This window comes from Dendrobates tinctorius, unplaced genomic scaffold (assembly GCF_039654945.1).
Source record: "Dendrobates tinctorius isolate UK_male_01 unplaced genomic scaffold, ASM3965494v1 ptg000241l, whole genome shotgun sequence".
In the NCBI taxonomy this organism is placed as follows: domain Eukaryota; kingdom Metazoa; phylum Chordata; class Amphibia; order Anura; family Dendrobatidae; genus Dendrobates; species Dendrobates tinctorius.
Genome location: NW_027361908.1, coordinates 14,262,732 through 14,282,099, shown reverse-complemented (window position 1 = coordinate 14,282,099; position 19,368 = coordinate 14,262,732). Strand labels below are relative to the sequence as shown.

The 19,368-nt window shown below is 43.3% G+C and overlaps 1 protein-coding gene across 2 annotated transcripts in view; it reads left to right on the top strand.

Annotated features, from left to right (window-relative positions):
• The window catches only part of MON2 (MON2 homolog, regulator of endosome-to-Golgi trafficking), a 139,786-nt gene that overhangs the window by 13,432 nt on the left and 106,986 nt on the right, over positions 1–19,368 (top strand). For both annotated transcript variants that reach the window (XM_073556966.1, XM_073556967.1), the window contains exon 2: positions 9,088–9,151. In XM_073556966.1, the coding sequence (XP_073413067.1) occupies positions 9,088–9,151 (64 nt within the window). The remainder of the gene's footprint in view (positions 1–9,087; positions 9,152–19,368) is intronic.

Below are 19,368 nucleotides of genomic sequence, written 5' to 3'. Positions count from 1 at the left end.
CAAAATGGGCATTAAAGGCAGAAAGTAATGCTGCTGTGGGTCAAGCTAATCTTCTATACACAGCATGTTTCCCGGCGTAGTGTAAAGGAAGGGGGGCACATAAGGCAAGACCCCACAAAAGTCTGTGCATCCCATGTATCCCTCAAAAGTAATCTAGTGATGTACTATAGAGGAGGCCAAGGGAGCACCACATTCAGCATTGCAGGGAAACTGAATGTGCACAGAGGCACAAAAAGCTGAGCCTAAACAGCAAGACACACGTAGCAGTGGAATAGGTAACCATATTTCAAGCGCAGGTAATTACCTGTCATGTCCTCAGACTGTGGGAGCAACGGACCCCGACGTACGTGAAAGTATCCTTCAGGAGGTGGATTTATCCCCTTCACTACCAAAGGTGGTTTGCACGTTAACTCCCGGGCCAATTTTTACAATTCTGACCACTGTCCCTTTATGAGGTAATAACTCTGAAATGCTTCCATGGATCCCGGTGATTCTGACTTTGTTTTCTCATGACATATTGTACTTCATGTTAGTGGAAAAATTTCATTCAAATAACTTGCGTTTATTTGTGAAAAAAACGGAAATTTGGCGAACATTTTTAACATTTCGCAATTTTCCACCTTTGAATTTTTATGCCCTTAAATCACAGAGATACGGCACACAAAAAACTTAATAAATAACATTTCCCACATGTTTACTTTACATAAGCATTTATTTTTGTTAGGAAGTTATAATAAGGGTTAAAAGTTGACCAGCGATTTCTCATTTTTGCAACACCATTTTATTTTTACGGACCACATCACATTTGAAGTCACTTTGAGCGGTCTATATGATAGAAAATACCCAAAAGTGACACCATTCTAAAAACTGCACCCCTTAAGGTGCTCAAAACCACATTCAAGAAGTTTATTAACCCTTCAGGTGCATCACAGGAATTTTTTTTGAATATTTAAAAAAAAAAAAATGAACATTTGACTTTTTTTCACAAAAAAATTACTTCAGGTTCAATTTTTTTTATTTTACCAAGGGTAACAGGAGAAATTGGACTGCAAAAGTTATTGTGCAATTTGTCCTGAGTACGCTGATACCTGATATGTGGGGGGGAACCACTGTTTCAGCGCATCGCAGAGCTCAGAAGGGAAGGAGCGCCGTTTGACTTTTTCAATGCAAAATTGGCTGGAATTCAGATCGGACGCCATGTCACGTTTGGAGAGCCCCTGATGTACCTAAACAGTGGAAACCCCCCACAAGTGACCCCATTTTGGAAACTAGACCCCCCCAAGGAACTTATCTAGATGTGTGGTGAGAACTTTGAACCCACAAGGGCTTCACAGAAGTTTATAACGTACAGCCGTACAATTAAAAAATCATATTTTTTCCACAAAAATGATCTTTTCACCCTCAATTCTTATTTTTCCAAGGGTAACAGGACCCTAAAAGTTATTGTGCAATTTGTCCTGAGTACGCTGATACCCCACATGTGGGGGTAAACCACTATTTGGGCGCATGGCAGAGCTTGGAAGGGAAGCAGCGCCATTTGACATTTTTGGCTGGAATTGAGATCGTACACCATGCGTTTGGAAAGCCCCTGATGTACCAAAACAGTGAACCCCCCCACAAATGACACCTTTTTGGAAACTAGACCCCCCCAAGGAACTTATCTAGATGTGTGGTGAGCACTTTGAACCCCCAGTGCTTCACATAAGTTTATAGCGCCCGGGTATGAAAATAAAAAAATGGTATTTTTTCCACAAACATGATCATTTAGTCCCCAATTTTTTTATTTTCCCAAGGGTAACAGGAGAAATTGGACCCCAAAAGTTGTTATCCAATTTGTCCTGAGTACGCTGATACCTCATATGTGAGAGAAAAGTACTGTATGGGCACACGTCGGGGCTCAGGAGAGAAGTAGTGACGTTTTGGAATGCAGACTTTGATGGATTGGTCTGCGGGTGTCATGTGCGTTTGGAGAGCCCCTGATGTACCTAAACTATTGAAACTCCCCACAAGTGACTCCATTTTGAAAACTAGACCCCCCCCACGGAACTTATCTAGATGTGTGGTGAGCACTTTGAACCCCCAAGTGCTTCACAGAAGTTTATAACGCCCGGGCGTGAAAATAAAAAAATCATTTTTTTTCCACAAAAATGATATTTTTGCCCCTGATTTTTTATTTTCCTAAGGGTAACAGGAGAAATTGGACCCCAAAAGTTGTTTTGCAATTTGTCCTGAGTAGGCTGATACCCCATATGTGGGGGTAGACCACTGTTTGGGCGCATGGCAGAGCTTTGAAGGGAAGGAGCACCATTTGACTTTTTCAACGCAGAATTGGCTGGAATTGAGATCAGACACCATGTTGCATTTGGAGAGCACCTGATGTGCCCAAACAGTGGAAACCCCCAATTATAACTCCAACCCTAACCCCAACGCACCCCTAACCCTAATCTCAGCCCTAAGCCTAGCCCTAGCCCTAACCCTAATGGGAAAATGGAAATAAATACATTTTCTTTTAATTTTATTATTTTCCCTTACTAAGGGGGTGATAACGGGGGGTTTGATTTACTATTTATGGCGGTTTTTATGTTTGGCAGCTGTCGCACGCTAAAAGATGCTTTTTATTGTAAAAATAGTTTTTGCATCACCACATATTGAGAACTATAATTTTTCCATATTTTGACCCATCGAGTCATGTGAGGTCTTATTTTTTGCTGGACGAGTTGATGCTTTTATTGGTACCATTTTCGGGCACGTGACATTTTTTGATCGCTTTTTATTCCGATTTTTTGGGACGCAGAATGAACAAAAACCAGCGTTTCATGAATTTCTTTTGGGGGGGTGCGTTTACACCGTTCCGCGTGCGGTAAAATTGATAAAGCGGCTTTATTCTTCGGGTCAGTACAGTTACAGCGATACCTCATTTAGGTTGTTTTTTTAATGTTTTAGCGCTTTTATGCAATTAACTACTTTATATAAAAAAGAATTATTTTTGCATCGCTTTATTCTGCGAGCTATAACTTTATTTTTTCACTGATGATGCTGTATGGCGGCTCGTTTTTTGCGGGACAAGATGACGTTTTGGCTGAGTTCACACGTAGCGTTTTTTTCGCGTTTCCGCGGTGCTTTTAACCACGCGATTTTGCCGCGAAAACGCGAAAAATAAGCATCCCATGCATTCCTATGGGATTCCGCAATGCTGTGCTAATGCTGCGGTTTTTACCGCAGCGGAATCGCTTCGCGGTAAAAACCGCAACATGCTCATTAATTTGCGGAATCGCGGCGATCCCGCACCCATAGGAATGCATTGTTCCGCTTATTTTCCGCATGTGGCTGTGCACACCATGCGAAAAGTAAGCAGAACATTTGCGGATGGTACCCACGGTCCGGAGGAGAGGAGACTGTCCTCCGGGCTTTGGGTACCATATTCCTGTAAAAAATAGAATTTAAAAATAAAAAATATTGTTATTCTCACCCTCCGGCGTCCCGCGCAGTCTTCCCGCTTCTCTCCACGCATCCGTTCCCAGTAGTCCTTTGCGAAAATGCTCGCGATGACATCCGTTCTCGCGGGATCGCGAAGTCTCGCGGTCATTCGCGCGACGTCATCGCGAATTACCGCGAGACGTCGCGATCCCGCGAGAACTGACGTCATCGCGGGCATTTTCGCAAAGGATTACTGGGAACGGATGCGCGGGACGTCGGAGGGTAAGAAACACTATTTTTTATTTTTTTTTTACATCCTATCTTTTACTACTGATGCTGCATAGGCGGCCTCAGTAGTAAAAAGTTGGTCACACTGTCAAACACTGTGTTTGACGAGTGTGACCAACCTGTCAATCAGTTCTCCAAGCGATGCTCCAGATCGCTTGGAAAACGCTAGCATTCTGCAAGCTAATTCCGCTTGCAAAATGCTAGTTTTTCCGCGGGAAAATCGCGGGAATTTAAAATGCGATTTTCCCGCGGACTGGAATTCCGGAACTCTCGCGGTAATTTCCGCGAGAGTTCCGTTACGTGTGCACTTAGCCTTTCAGCGGTGCCATGCATATTTATATGCGTCTTTTTGATCGCGCGTTATTGCACTTTTTGTTCGGCGTTATGATGATAAATCATTATTTTTTGCTTCATTTTTTATTTTTTAAGGGGTTCGCTAAAGGGGTTAAGTAATGGGACAGTTTTATAGGGCGGGTCGTTACGGACGCGGTGATACCAAATATGTGTACTTTTATTGTTTTGTTTTGTTTTTTATTTATTTTTTTATTTCCAAAAAATGAATTTATTTGGGAATAATTTTTTTTAAAATTTATTTAGCAATTTTTTTTTTAAATTATTTTTACACTTTTTTTAACTTTATTACATTGTCCCAGGTGGGACATCACTGTCCTGTGACAGATCGCTGATCTGTCACATCACAGATCACTGACAGATCAGCGATCTGTCACAGGCACTGCACAGGCTTTCCTCATGCCTGCGCTTTGTAGGCACTGAGGAAGTCAGCTCCCTGCAGGCCCCTGTCGCCATCTTGGATTCGTGGGCCTGCAGGGAAAAGAACCCTCGCAGCAGCGCTGCACATTGCGATGTTTTGGGGGGCTCAGGGAAGCACGGAGGGAGCCCCCTCCCTGCCGATGCTTCCTTTAACCCCCGGTACACCGCGATCCGTGACCGCCCCTGACACATTGTGCCGGGTGTCAGCTGTGATGATCAACTGACACCCGGCCGCGATCAGCGGCGCTCACCACATGGGCGCCGCTGATCGCTATGACGTAATATTCCATCCATGAGAATTAGGTCCAGGGTCACATGGACGGAATATTACGTCCATTGTAGGTAAGGGGTTAAACAGTCCCATGATCCCATTTAAATACCCATACCAATGTGCAAATCAGCCAATAAGGGTCACTGTTTACAAATGATCTCAGGTTCGAGGCACAGGCTACGGACTTTAAGGCTGAGTTCACACGTGGCGTTTTTTTTCGCGTGTCCGCGGCGGTTTTAACCACGCGATTTTGCCGCGAAAACGCGAAAAATAAGCATCCCATGCATTCCTATGGGATTCCGCAATGCTGTGAATACCGGAATCGCTTCGCGGTAAAAAACGCAGCATGCTCATTAATTTGCGGAATCGCGGCGATCCCCCACCCATAGGAATGCATTGTTCCGCTTCCCGCATGTGGCTGTGCACACCATGCGGAAAGTAAGCAGAACAATTGCGGATGGTACCCACGGTCCGGAGGAGAGGAGACTGTCCTCCGGGCTTTGGGTACCATATCCCTGTAAAAAATAGAATTTAAAATAAAAAATATTGTTATTCTCACCTTTCGGCGTCCCGCGCAGCATTCCCGCCTCTCTCCACGCTTCCGTTCCCAGTAATCCTTTGCGAAAATGCCCGCGATGGCGTCCGTTCTCTCGGGATCTCGAAGTCTCGCGGTCATTCGCGCGACGTCATCGCGAATTACCACGAGACATCGCGATCCCGCGAGAACGGACGTCATCGCGGGCATTTTCGCAAAGGATTACTGGGAACGGATGCGCGGGACGTCGGAAGGTAAGAATAACACTATTTTTTATTATTTTTTACATTCTATCTTTTACTACTGATGCTGCATAGGCGGCCTCAGTAGTAAAAAGTTGGTCACACTCGTCAAACACTATGTTTGACGAGTGTGACCAACCTGTCAATCAGTTCTCCAAGCGATGCTACAGATCGCTTGGAAAACGCTAGCATTTTGCAAGCTAAATACGCTTGCAAAATGCTAGTTTTTCCGCGGGAAAATCGCGGGAATTTAAAATGCGATTTTCCCGCGGAATGGAATTCCGGAATTCTCGCGGTAATTTCCGCGAGAGTTCCGGTACGTGTGCACTTAGCCTAAACAAAGATTTAAAATGCAAGGGTACAGCAATAGAAGCATTAAGCATGGATATGTGAGGGCAAAGATGAGTCAGCGTACGTCCCTCTTACATTCCAAGAATAAAGAAAATAAACAGAATGATGATCAGGTCAGATTTATTTGCAAATACAATGGAATGGTCAGCTATGAGGGAATGCCTACAACGACACTGGAATATTTTAAAAACTGATCCATCCCTCTCAACTATTCTGCCTGAAAGGCCCCTTATGACAGCTAGAAGAGGTGACAATTTGTCTGATGCACTTGTGCATAGTCATTATGTTCCCCGGGTGAAAAATCCTTTTGGGTCAAAGGGTCCATTTAGACAACATATCACCTGCTCGACAACGCAGGTGATATATTATGCTACCTGTGGATGCCAAAAGATCTATATAGGCTTAACATCACGACCGCTCCGAATTCGTACGAGAGAGCACATACGTGACATTAAGGCGGCTGCTGCTGTTACTGACCTCTCGACTCTAAAGACCATTCCAAAACATTATAAACAATTTCATCAATGCAACCCCAAGTCTTTCATGGTCAGAGGCATCCAGCATGTTCACAGTGGTATACGTGGTGGAGATATCCAGCGCCTATTGGCACAAAAAGAGTGTAGGTGGATTACCACCTTGGGGACAATGTCCCCGTATGGTATAAATGAATCACAAGGGTTTGCCTCTTTCCTGTGAATTATCTGGATTAACCCCACTTGTTCGTTATATATTTAGCATGACTTTTATATAATCCTTATACTAATTGCATTTACTCTCCTAGCTTCCATCACAATTTTAATTGGCTTTTATTATTTTTGTTGGTTTTTATTATGTTGTTTATTGTTTGTGTTGTGATTTTCTCTAGTGACCAACAGTGTCTGTTCTAAGGAGATCCCACTAATGTTTCCTCAACCTATTGATGTACTATCTCATTTTGGCCAACACCCATCAAGAAACTGTGGAGGGGTTGCTGAGATTAGTCGATTGGAAAACAAGTCATCTGTTTTGTGTCCACACCATGAAATATGGTCATATTGATCACTATATGGACAAACTCAAACCAAGCGAGGAAGTGACTTGAAGGGAATCTGTCACCCCTTTTTTGAGATATATAATGATGTCATTCAATTGTGTGTCACATAAGGATTCTCTTAGTACTTTTGCTTCCCCTGACTCCGCACCTTTCATGCATAAATACCTTTTTTATATCGGTTCAGATGTATGTAAACTGCCGCGGTCTAATGGGCGGGGCTTATTCACCTGCTCCCCCCCCCCCTCCCTGTCTTGCTCTACGCAATTCTTCTTGTGTAAAGCAAGACAGGGAGGAGCAGGTGAATAAGCCCCGCACATTAGACCGCGGCAGTTTACATACATCTGAACCGATATAAAAAAGGTATTTATGCATGAAAGGTGCGGGGTCAGGGGGAAGCAAAAGTACTAAGAGAATCCTTATGTGACACACAATTGAATGATATCATTATATATCTCAAAAAAGGGGTGACAGATTCCCTTTAAATGCCATGTCTGTATATGATATTATAATGTAGTTTTTCTGAGAATGGATATGTGATAACTGTGCATATATATTACTGTGAAAAAAAAGAAAAAAATATATTTTTTTTCAATATGGCTCTCCAAGATTATTCATTATAATAATTCTATAACATTTTCCTAATATTCTTTATTTCATTGTGAGTTTAGGTTATTATATATGTACATGTCACTATTAGGCTAATGCATGCTTTATGATCGGCTGAATAATTTCTCCACATTATATATGGAGATATATTTTTATTTCTAATAGCCTTATACGCCTTGGTCCTTCTTTTGTTTATTGTGCCTGACTGTGTAGCGTATGCCTTCCCCTTTGCCAGCTGTCTCCCTGACGTCTTAGCTACTTCCACAGTAATGCTGGGTCGCCTGGTAACGGCTTGGCGCCAGCCTCCCCACGTGACCTAGCTATCTGGGCGGTAGTGACGTGTGGCTGCATTACTGGCAGGGGAATAATACCTATTCTATTTACCTTATATGTCACTTCCCCCTCCCCTCCTCCCTCTTTTGGGCAGAAATGACATCGCTGCTTAGTTCTGGCAGTGACCTGTGGGCGGGAGCGACTCCCGGGTCTCTCACTGACAGGGGAGTAGTTCGCCCTCCCACTCTGGGTGTAGGTGCCGCCGCTGCTTAGCCCAGGCAGGAGAGATATTTGCAGCTCCCTGCTTTATGTTACTAGGGGCGGCAGCGACGCCTTAGCCTCCTATGGGCAGGAATGAGCTGCCCGCCTACTAGTATTACACAATGGGGAGATTTTGTTTTGAGGCAGAAGTGACGTCCATATAGCTACACTGACAGCGCGCAATTGTGCTATTTGTAAACAGTGACCCTTATTGGCAGATTTGCACATTGGTATGGGTATTTAAATGGGAATATGGGATTGTTTAAATCCACGCCCCCTGAGGAAGGATACTTTCACCGAAACGTACGTCGGGGTCCGTTTCTATCTGCTCCCACAGTCTGAGGAGATGACAGGTAATTACCTGCGCTTGAAATATGGTTACCTATTCCACTGCTACGTGTGTCTTGCTGTTTAGGCTCAGCTTTTTGTGCCTCTGTGCAGATTCAGTTTCCCTGCAATACTGAATGTGGTGCTCCCTTGGCCTCCTCTATAGTACATCACTAGATTACTTTTGAGGGATACATGGGATGCACAGACTTTTGTGGGGTCTTGCCTTATGTGCCCCCCTTCCTTTACACTACGCCGGGAAACATGCTGTGTATAGAAGATTAGCTTGACCCACAGCAGCATTACTTTCTGCCTTTAATGCCCATTTTGTGGTAGCAGCAGTTTTAGCTATGATCTAGGGAACTCGGGTCACTATAAGCAAAATGTCTATTTATTATCCACTCTTTTTCTGCTCACTGGATTACTATGTGGTGTTCTGTGCATATACGTATATTTTATGTCATATTTAATGATCAATAAAAATGTTTGCATTTATTAAATAGCATAGACTCGGTTTTCTCTGTTTTTAAGTACATATTTATGAGTCGTCGCTTTATGCAATCTTAAGAGAGGTGGTATCTATGTCCCCTTGTATTGATTATATTATGATTTGGAGAATTGTCATATTATCATGTTCAAAATGTGTATGGGTAAGATGACCGCTCAGTAATTCCCCAGTTTAAGCTCTTATCTTGTGCTTTCTATATTCCAGGCTGCAGAATCCGGGATAGTGAAGGTAAAAAACATAGCTGCCCGGAACAGTGACATACTGCCAGGTAATTGGGATGATGTTTGCCTCTATAGTCCAGTGAAAGGGATGCTCCACCTATGACAAACAATAGCTGTATTGTGAGCAAATGTATAGGCTTGCAGTCCCTGTAATATATCTACATAACTTTTCATTGTTTTTCAATGATCTTTTACTTGGACATTCAGCAGGCAATAGAGATGCTGTTGACGGATCATATAGTGATTCTAACAAATATGGCTTGTATTTCTATTTAGTACTTAGTGCAGAGAACAGTTGATGTGTGAGAATGAATGTTACCATTCACTGACCAGAATAGCTCTTGGAAATTGATATGTTAGAACATTGCATACATTGAATAAGCTTTATCTGCCAAAAAACCTGAAAACCATTTCAACCCCCTCCTACCCTGCATGTAAATGTGTGTTCCTACCTAGTCCGTAAAGAAGTTGTCCACTACTTAGACAACTCTTTGTCATACCCACGCTTGGTCCCAATAAAATAAAACCTATGCTCACCTCCCATACCGGTGCCGTTCCCACATTGTCAGCACTCACAGTCCTGGGGACATATAACATAGTTAGCAAGGCCGAAAAAAGGCATTTGTCCGTCCAGTTCAGCCTATTTTCCGTCAGACTAAATCCCCAATGGCACCATTAATACAATAGCTCTTTACAGACATTATCATCGCTGTTCCCATTGGGGCTCACAATCTAAATTCCCTATCAGTATGTCTTTGGAATGTAGGAGGAAACCCGAGACCCCGGAGGAAACCCACGCAAACACGGGGAGAACATACACACTCCTTGCAGATGTTGTTGTTTTTCGTGGTATTTGAACCCAGGACCCCAGCTTTGCGAGGCAACAGTGCTAACCACTGAGCCACTGTGCACGACGCCCAATCAGCGCTGGCGTCACTTTCTACGCCTTCAGACAAACTGACCCTGAAACTGCATCCCTGTCTTCCCCTTCATGTTCAATTTGTCTTAAGGTGGGGACAATGATGCCAGTGCTGATTGTGTCCTGGGCACCACATGTCATGCAACTGCACAAGAGCCCCGGGACCGCGAGTGCCGACAAGGTGGGAACGGCAAGCAACGGTATGTGAGGTGAGTATAGGCTTTTGTAACTTATTGGGTATGAGATGGGGTTGTCCCAGTAGTGGACAACCCCTTTAAATGTCTAGATCTGTACATTTGCGACAGTAAGACTGTGTCTGAGTGTATGTATATATTCATATACTGTATAACCATATATTATGTGTGTGTGTATATATATATTCATATATATCCATATATTGTGTGTGTGTGTATGTATGTGTGTATATATATATATATATATATATATATACAGTTGTGGCCAAAAGTATTGACACCCCTGCAATTCTGTCAGATAATACTCAGTTTCTTCCTGAAAATGATTGCAATCACAAATTCTTTGGTATTATTATCTTCATTTAATTTGTCTTAAATGAAAAAAACACAAAAGAGAATGAAGCAAAAAGCAAAACATTGATCATTTCACACAAAACTCCAAAAATGGGCCAGACAAAAGTATTGGCACCCTCAGTCTAATACTTGGTTGCACAACCTTTAGCCAAAATAACTGCGACAAACCGCTTCCGGTAACCATCAATGAGTTTCTTACAATGCTCTGCTGGAATTTTAGACCATTCTTCTTTGGCAAACTGCTCCAGGTCCCTGATATTTGAAAGGTGCCTTCTCCAAACTGCCATTTTTAGATCTCTCCACAGGTGTTTTATGGGATTCAGGTCTGGACTCATTGCTGGCCACCTTAGAAGTCTCCAGTGCTTTCTCTCAAACCATTTTCTAGTGCATTTTGAAGTGTGTTTTGGGTCATTGTCCTGCTGGAAGACCCATGACCTCTGAGGGAGACCCAGCTTTCTCACACTGGGCCCTACATTATGCTGCAAAATTTGTTGGTAGTCTTCAGACTTCATAATGCCATGCACACGGTCAAGCAGTCTAGTGCCAGAGGCAGCAAAGCAACCCCAAAACATCAGGGAACCTCCGCCATGTTTGACTGTAGGGACCGTGTTTTTTTCTTTGAATGCCTCTTTTTTTCTCCTATAAACTCTATGTTGATGCCTTTGCCCAAAAAGCTCTACGTTTGTCTCATCTGACCAGAGAACATTCTTCCAAAACGTTTTAGGCTTTTTCAGGTAAGTTTTTGCAAACTCCAGCCTGGCTTTTTATGTCTCGGGGTAAGAAGTGGGGTCTTCCTGGGTCTCCTACCATACAGTCCCTTTTCATTCAGATGCCGACGGATAGTACGGATTGACACTGTTGTACCCTCGGACTGCAGGGCAGCTTGAACTTGTTTGGATGTTAGTTGAGGTTCTTTATCCAACATCCGCACAATCTTGTGTTGAAATCTCTTGTCAATTTTTCTTTTCCGTCCACATCTAGGGAGGTTAGCCACAGTGCCATGGGCTTTAAACTTCTTGATGGCACTGCGCACGGTAGACACAGGAACATTCAGGTCTTTGGAGATGGACTTGTAGCCTTGAGATTGCTCATGCTTCATCACAATTTGGTTTCTCAAGTCCTCAGATAGTTCTTTGGTCTTCTTTCTTTTCTCCATGCTCAATGTGGTACACACAAGGACACAGGACAGGGGATGAGTCAACTTTAATCCATGTCAACTGGCTGCAAGTGTGATTTAGTTATTGCCAACACCTGTTAGGTGCCACAGGTAAGTTACAGGTGCTGTTAATTACACAAATTAGGGAAGCATCACATGATTTTTCGAACCGTGCCAATACTTTTGTCCTCCCTCTTTTTTATGTTTGGTGTGGAATTATATCCAATTTGGCTTTAGGACAATTCTTTTTGTGTTTTTTCGTTTAAGACAAATTAGATGAAGATAATACCAAAGAATTTGTGTTTGCAATCATTTTCAGGAAGAAACTGAGTATTATCTGACAGAATTGCAGGGGTGTCAATACTTTTGTCCACAACTGTATATATATATACACACACACACACACACACACTACATTCATTCACTCATTTATTCATACAAAAATACATCAGATGAAATAGAAAATTGGTGACGTGTTCAGTATTTCTAAAGTTGATGTTGACATGAAATTCTCGCAAGATGTCGGTAACAACCCATTCAGTCCACACAGGCAAAGAAATCAGACTATAGATGTCCATAAATTATGTGAAATAATAAATGTCATAGGGAAAAGGTATTGAACATGCTTGCTGAAGTTTATTTAAAGGGGTTTTCACACGGAAAAAATAATTTTAACCCCTTAACGACCGCTGATACGCCTTTTAACGGCGGTAATTAAGGGTAATTAAACCACAGGGCTGTTAATTCACGGCGCTGTGGAGAAAGTAAATAGCGCCCCGCAGTGTCGGATTTTCTCTGGGGTCTCGGCTGCCGGGGGGGTAGCCGAGACCCCAGAGAACTCGAATCGGGTCGGTTTTTACCTAACCCGCTTTTGTGATCACCGTTATTAACCCTATAACGGCGATCGCAAAAAAAAATGCAGCGATTTTGCATTTAATTTCTCTTTCCTCTGATGTGATCACACATAAATAAGGTCCCCACATATCTAGATAAGCTCCTTCAGGGGTCTAGTTTCCAAAATGGGGTCACTTGTGGGGGGTTTATACTGTTTAGGCACATCAGTGGCTCTGCAAACGCAACGTGACCCCCGCAGACCATTCCATCAAAGTCTGCATTTCAAAATGGCGCTCCTTCCCTTCCGAGCTCTCCCATGCGCCCAAACAGTGGTTCCCCCCCACATATGGGGTATCATCGTACTCAGGACAAATTGCACAACAACTTTTGTGGTCCAATTTCTCCTGTTACCCTTGAGAAAATAAAACATAGCAGGCTAAAAAATCATTTTTGAGGAAAAAAAAAGTGATTTTTTATTTTCACTGCTCTGCGTTATAAACTTCTGTGAAGTACTTGGGGGTTCAGAGTGCTCACCACACATCTAGATAAGTTCCTTAAGGGGTCTAATTTCCAAAATGGTGTCACTTGTGGGGGTTTCCACTGTTTAGGAACATCAGGGGCTCTCCGAACGCAACATGGCATGTTGATCTCAATTCCAGCCAATTCTGCGTTGAAAAAGTCAAACGGCACTCCTTCCCTTGCGAGCTCTGCCGTGCGCTGAAAAAGTGGTTTACCCCCACATACGGGGTATCGGCGTGTTCAGGAGAAATTACGCAACAAATTTTGTGGTTCATTTTCTCTTTTAACACTTGTGAAAATAAAAAAAAATTGGTTCTGAAGTAAATTTTTTGCAAAAAAAAAAAAAGTTAAATGTTAATTTTTTCCTTCCACATTGCTTTAGTTCCTGTGAAGCATGTAAAGGGTAAATAAACTTCTTGAATGTGGTTTTGAGCACCTTGAGGGGTCTAGTTTTTAGAATGGTGTCACTTTTGGGTATTATCTGTCATGTACACCCCCTCAAAATGACTTTAAATATGATGTCCCTAAAAAAAATGGTTTTGTAAATTTTGTTGTGAAAATGAGAAATCACTGGTCAAATTTTAACCCTTATAACTTCCTAACAAAAATAAAATTTGTTTCCAAAATTGTGCTGATGTAAAGTAGACATGTGGGAAATGTTATTTATTAAGAAATTTATGTGACACCACTCTCTGACTTAAGGGCATAAACTTTAAAGTTTAAAAATTGCACAATTTTGAAAATTTTCGCCATATTTCCATTTTTTTTTCATGAATAATCACAAGACATATCAAAGAAATTTTACCACTAACATGAAGTACAATATGTCACAAAAAACATTCTCAGAATCAGTGGGATCCGTTAAAGTGTTCCAGAGTTATAACCTCATAAAGTGACAGTGGTCAGAATTGTAAAAATTGGCCTGGTCATTAAACTGCAAGCTGGCTCTGTCACTAAGGGGTTAATCTAATAGATATTATTATTATTATTATTAGTTCCACAATTGGATATGTAAATGTTCCTGTGCTGACTTATGTTAGAACTGTGCCCCTGCTGTGTACTGTGTAATGGCTGTGTCTGACCGTACAGGGACATGGTCTGATCATACTGTACCACAGCTGCTGGGCAGGGGAGAAAGCAAAAGAGTATACAGACAGGACAGCAGGTGATAGCAAATGATTCTTTGAGGTAAACATTACTTAAAAACAGGCAGGAAAATGTTTGGCATCATAAAAAGAATCAGCTGTGATCCCACGCTGTAATGTCTGAAATACTCTTTGTTAGTGGGAAAACTTCTTTAATACTTCCCACAAAAGCCTTTGTTGGTGATGATACCCCCTACATGGTGAAACTAGTCACATGCATTGCTCAGGTGTGAGTTTGACCCATTCTTACACACTTCACATCCTGAAGGTTCTGTGGCCTCCTTCTATGAACTCTGAGCTATAATAATCATCTTTATTTATATAGCGCCAACATATTCCGTAGCGCTTTACAGTTCAACAGTTTCAAAACACAAGTCATAAGTAACAACGTTAACAATAATTAAAGCAAAATAGGACGACCCTGCTCGTGAGAGCTTACAATCTACAATGAGGTGGAGGAGATACAGAGTACAGGTGTGTATTTACAATGGTCTATTTACAATGATGGTCCAGCCATATTGAGGGAGTGAAGGATGGATGGAGATAGTGAATGGGCTACACACGCACACTTACACATAGAATGACTTTGATTAGTGAACGTGATAGGCCTCTCTGAACAAATGCATTTTGAGGGCGCGCCTAAAACTATGCAAATTGTGGAAAGTCCTAATTTCTTGGGGTAGAGCATTCCAGAGGATTGGCGCAGAGCGGGAGAAGTCTTGGAGTCGCGAGTGGTAGGTGCGGATTAGTCCAGAGGTTAGTCGAAAGTCGTTTGCAGAGCACAAAGATCGGTTAGGCAGATAGACAGAAATGAGGGAGGATATGTAGGGGGTGCTGCACTGTGGAGAGCTTTGTGGGTGAGAACAAGTACTTTGAATTGGATCCTATAATGCAGGGGTGTGGAATCTTTTTTCTGCCAAGGGCCATATGGATATTTATACCATCCTTTGGGGGCCATACAAACTCCGCCCACAAAGTACATCCTGACTCTGGCACTGGTTTCGTGACTTAATCTTTCATTGCATGCCCTTCAATGTTCAGTAGTGAACACTGCGTGTGTGTGGTAACAGAGCAAGAAGAAATTAATGAGATTGTGGTAATCAAAATACAGCTCCCTGCCCAAGAATGCGGTCCCTCCCTGAGAATCTGCTCGGGGGCCTGATAAAAGGTCATTGAGGGCCGTAAATGGCCCTGGGGCCTGAGGTTCCCCACACTGCTATAACGAATGGGCAGCCAATGTAACAATTGGCAAAGAGCAGACGCGTCCAAGTACAGATTAGCTAGATGGATGACTCTGGCTGCTGCATTAAGTATGGACTGAAGAGGGGAAAGTAACAGGGAGGCCAATTAAGAGAGCGTTGCAGTAGTCCAGGCGGGAGTGGATCAGGGCGACAGTGAGGGTTTTGTTGTTTCCATGATGAGGAAAGGGCGGATTCTGGAGATGTTCTTTAGGTGTAAGCGGCAAGAGCAGGCAAGAGATTGTATATGGGATGTGAAGGAGAGATTGGTGTCAAACATAACACCAAGACAGCGCGTCTGCTGCCGGGTTGTTGTTATGGTGCCACCCACGGAGAGGGAAATGTCAGATTTAGGGAGGTTAGTAGAAGGAGGGAGCCTAAGAAGTTTAGTTTTTGAGAGGTTAAGTTTCAGATAGAGAGCGGACATAATGTTTGAGACTGCGGACAGACAGTCACTGGCATCTGTATTACCGCGGGGCTTTAGTTCCTTCTATACATTTTCTATTGGATTCAGGTCAGGTGATAGAATGGCCCAGCCAATCAGCTTTATTTTCTTTCTCCGTAACCAATTGAGAGATTCCTTGGCTGTGTGTTTGAGATCATTGTCTTTCTGAAATGTCAACCCTCATTTCATCTTCATCATCCTGAGAGATAGCAGCAGAGTTTTATCAAGAATGTCTCAGTACATTTGTCCATTAATCCGTCCTTCAATCATACGCAGTTTGTCAGTGCCATATGCTGAAAAACCATCCCACACCATGATGTTCTCATCTCCAAACTTCACTGTTAGTATGGTGTTTTGAGGTGATATGCAGTACCTTTTGGCCTCCAAGTATGGTTATATTATTGCATCCAAAGAGTTCAGTTTTGGTCTCATCTGACCAGACTATTCTCCCAGTGTTTCACAAGCTTGTCTAAATATTGTTGCGCAAACTTTAAAGTTGATTAAACATGCTTTTTGTTCAGCAATGGAGCCTTAAATGGTGAACGTGCATTTCTTATAGTTTTCTTGGAATCAGCAGGTACAATAGCTTCAAAGTCTTTGGTTCCCATTTCACTTAGCGACGCACCAGCGATCCCGACAACGATATGACCTGGTAAGGATTGCTGGTGCGTCGCTAAATGGTCGCTAGTAAGCTGCCAAACAGGCAGATCTCTTCAGCGACACAGCAACCATCCAGCGATCCTCAGCAGTCGTTGGTGCCTTGTCAAACAGCAGCTTTTCTGAACGACTACAGCCTGCATCCCAGAGTTCTGCGTCGCCAACGAGGTCGCTCGTCGGGTCAAACACAGCGATGCTCGCTGGCCAGCGGGACACCGACGATGAAAAAATGGCCCAGGACATTCGAGCACGATCAGTGAGATCCAGCGGGGGGGGGGGGCGGTCGCTGCTGCGTGTCACATGTAGAGAGATCACTGGCGAGGTAGCTGTTGCGTTACAAAATCGGTGACGCTTCAGTGATCTCGCTATGTGAGACGGGGGCTTTTCTGTAGCTCTCCACGGGTGGTCCTTGCCTCTTGGACAACTCTTCTGATAATTCTTTTCACTCCTTTGTCTGAAAATCTTGCTGGGAGTATCTGATGTTCTTTTCAGTTTCCACTTTTGTATTATGGCCCCAGCAGTGCTCACTGGGACCTTCAGTAGGTCAGAAATTCTTCTGTAACCAATGCGATCAGTATGTTTTGCAACAATAATGTTGTGAAGGTCTTAAGACAGCTCACTGATTTTACTCATCATGAGATGTTTCTTGTGTTTCTCTTTTATAATGAGAAAAAGACTACCCCATGAAAGTGCACACTCCCATGTGAACCAGGGCTGTGGATTCGGAGTCGGTAAAAAATGGACTCCTCGCTGACACCATGGCTGCCACTCCAGGACTCTGAATGAGCCGCCCTGGACTCTCCTCCAGCTCCCCATCCAGCTCCTTCCTTCACCCAGGATGGTTGGAAAGCCCAACAATAATAATATCACCAACGTGAGTGAGCACTACTGACACACCTTTATAGAGCAAACACACCTGTTAGTGATTCCCGTGCATTTACTCTAACCACCACCGGGGGCAAACTATCTCTAAACACAAGTGCAATGACCATACTGGCCACCGGGAACAAAACCAACCCTGAGCAAAACAGCTCACAGGAAAAAAAAGGTTACTTGTGCATTTAATTTGTCAGATCCCGCATGGATCATGACAGTTATGAAATGTCCTATAAATGGCTGTTCTATTCCTGATCTAAGGCTACATTCACACACAGCGTTTTTGCTGCGTTTTTTGAGGATGCATTTTTCAGTTGCAAAAGCAGATCAGCTTTTTAAAAAAACCGCATCACCTGAAAGGTTTTTGAGCTCATAGATAATGTTTTCAATAGCAAAAGCAGATTAGAAATCTGCTCTATCTATATATCTTCTGCTGCCATATCTTCATCCTCATCAGATGAGGAGTTTGACAAGTATTTGGCTGACTTGGAGCAGGCAAAGCATTGCCGCAAGGAAAAAGATTTCACTCCGTCTCCTATAGCAAGCAGATTGACCAGATTTCAGCAAAATGTTTCACTTGCTCCCAAAGAAATAGAAAAATTCAACCGTTCATCAAAACTGACTGTGCATGAGGCAATTCCTTTATACCCGGAAATTGTTAGAGATGTTGCCCATGTGGTTACGGCTTTGCCTCCAACCCAAGTTAGTGTAGAGAGGTTGTTCTCTAGCCTTTAAATTATTAGGTCAGATTTGAGGTCATCTATGAAGGAGGATCTGATGGAGGCAATTCTATTTCTTAGAACAAATTCATAGACTGCACAAATATTATTTAGTATGTTTTTGTTGAAAACTGTTTTTTGCCACTTACATAGTTTATTACATAGTGTTTTATTGAATATATATATATATATATATATATATATATATATAAACCGTATTTTTCCGACCATAAGACGCACTTTTTTCCCCCAAAATTTTGGGGGAAAGGAGGGGGTGCGTCTTATGGTCGCAATACACGGTACTAACCTTCTGGTTGGTGCGCTGGTGGCAGCGGGCAGCGGGCTGTGCTCCGGTGCAGGGGCGGCGGCTCCGCCGGCATTTCTTCGCAGCCCGAAGGCCCCCGCACATCCCTTGCTGGCCGCTGCCATGTTGCGGTGGCCTCCGGGAGCATGGATGCCGGGAAGATGGCCGCCGGTTCGGGGACGGCGCATGCGCGGCTTAAGATCTCGTCCCGAGATCTCGGGGGACGAGATCTCGTTGCCGAGATTTGAATCTCACATGAGGACAGCCCCAGGAAAGGAAGACCAAGAATCACCTTTGCTGCGGAGGATAAGTTCATCCGAGTCTCCAGCCTCAGAAATCGCAGGTTAACAGCAGCTCAGATTAGAGACCAGGTCAATCCCACACAGAGTTCTAGCAGCAGAAACATCTCTACAACAACTGTTAAGAGGAGACTTTGTGAAGGAGTCCTTCATGGTAAAATAGCTGCTAGGAAACCACTGCTAAGCACAGGCAACAAGCAGAAGAGACTTGTTTGGGCTAAAGAACACAAGGAATGGACACTAGACCAGTGGAAATCTGTGCTTTGGTCTGATGAGTCCAAATTTGAGATCTTTGGTTCCAACTACCGTGTCTTTGTGCAACGCAGAAAAGGTGAACGGATGGACTCTACATTCCTGGTTCCCATCGTGAAGCATGGAGAAGGAGGTGTGATGGTGTGGGGGTGCTTTGCTGGTGACACTGTTGGGGATTTATTCAAAATTGAAGGCATACTGAACCAGCATGGCTACCACAGCGTCTTGCAGCAGCATGCTATTCCATCCGGTTTGTGTTTAGTTGGATCATCATTTATTTTTCAACAGGACAATGACCCCAAACACACCTCCAGGCTGTGTAAGGGCTATTTGACCAAGAAGGAGAGTGATGG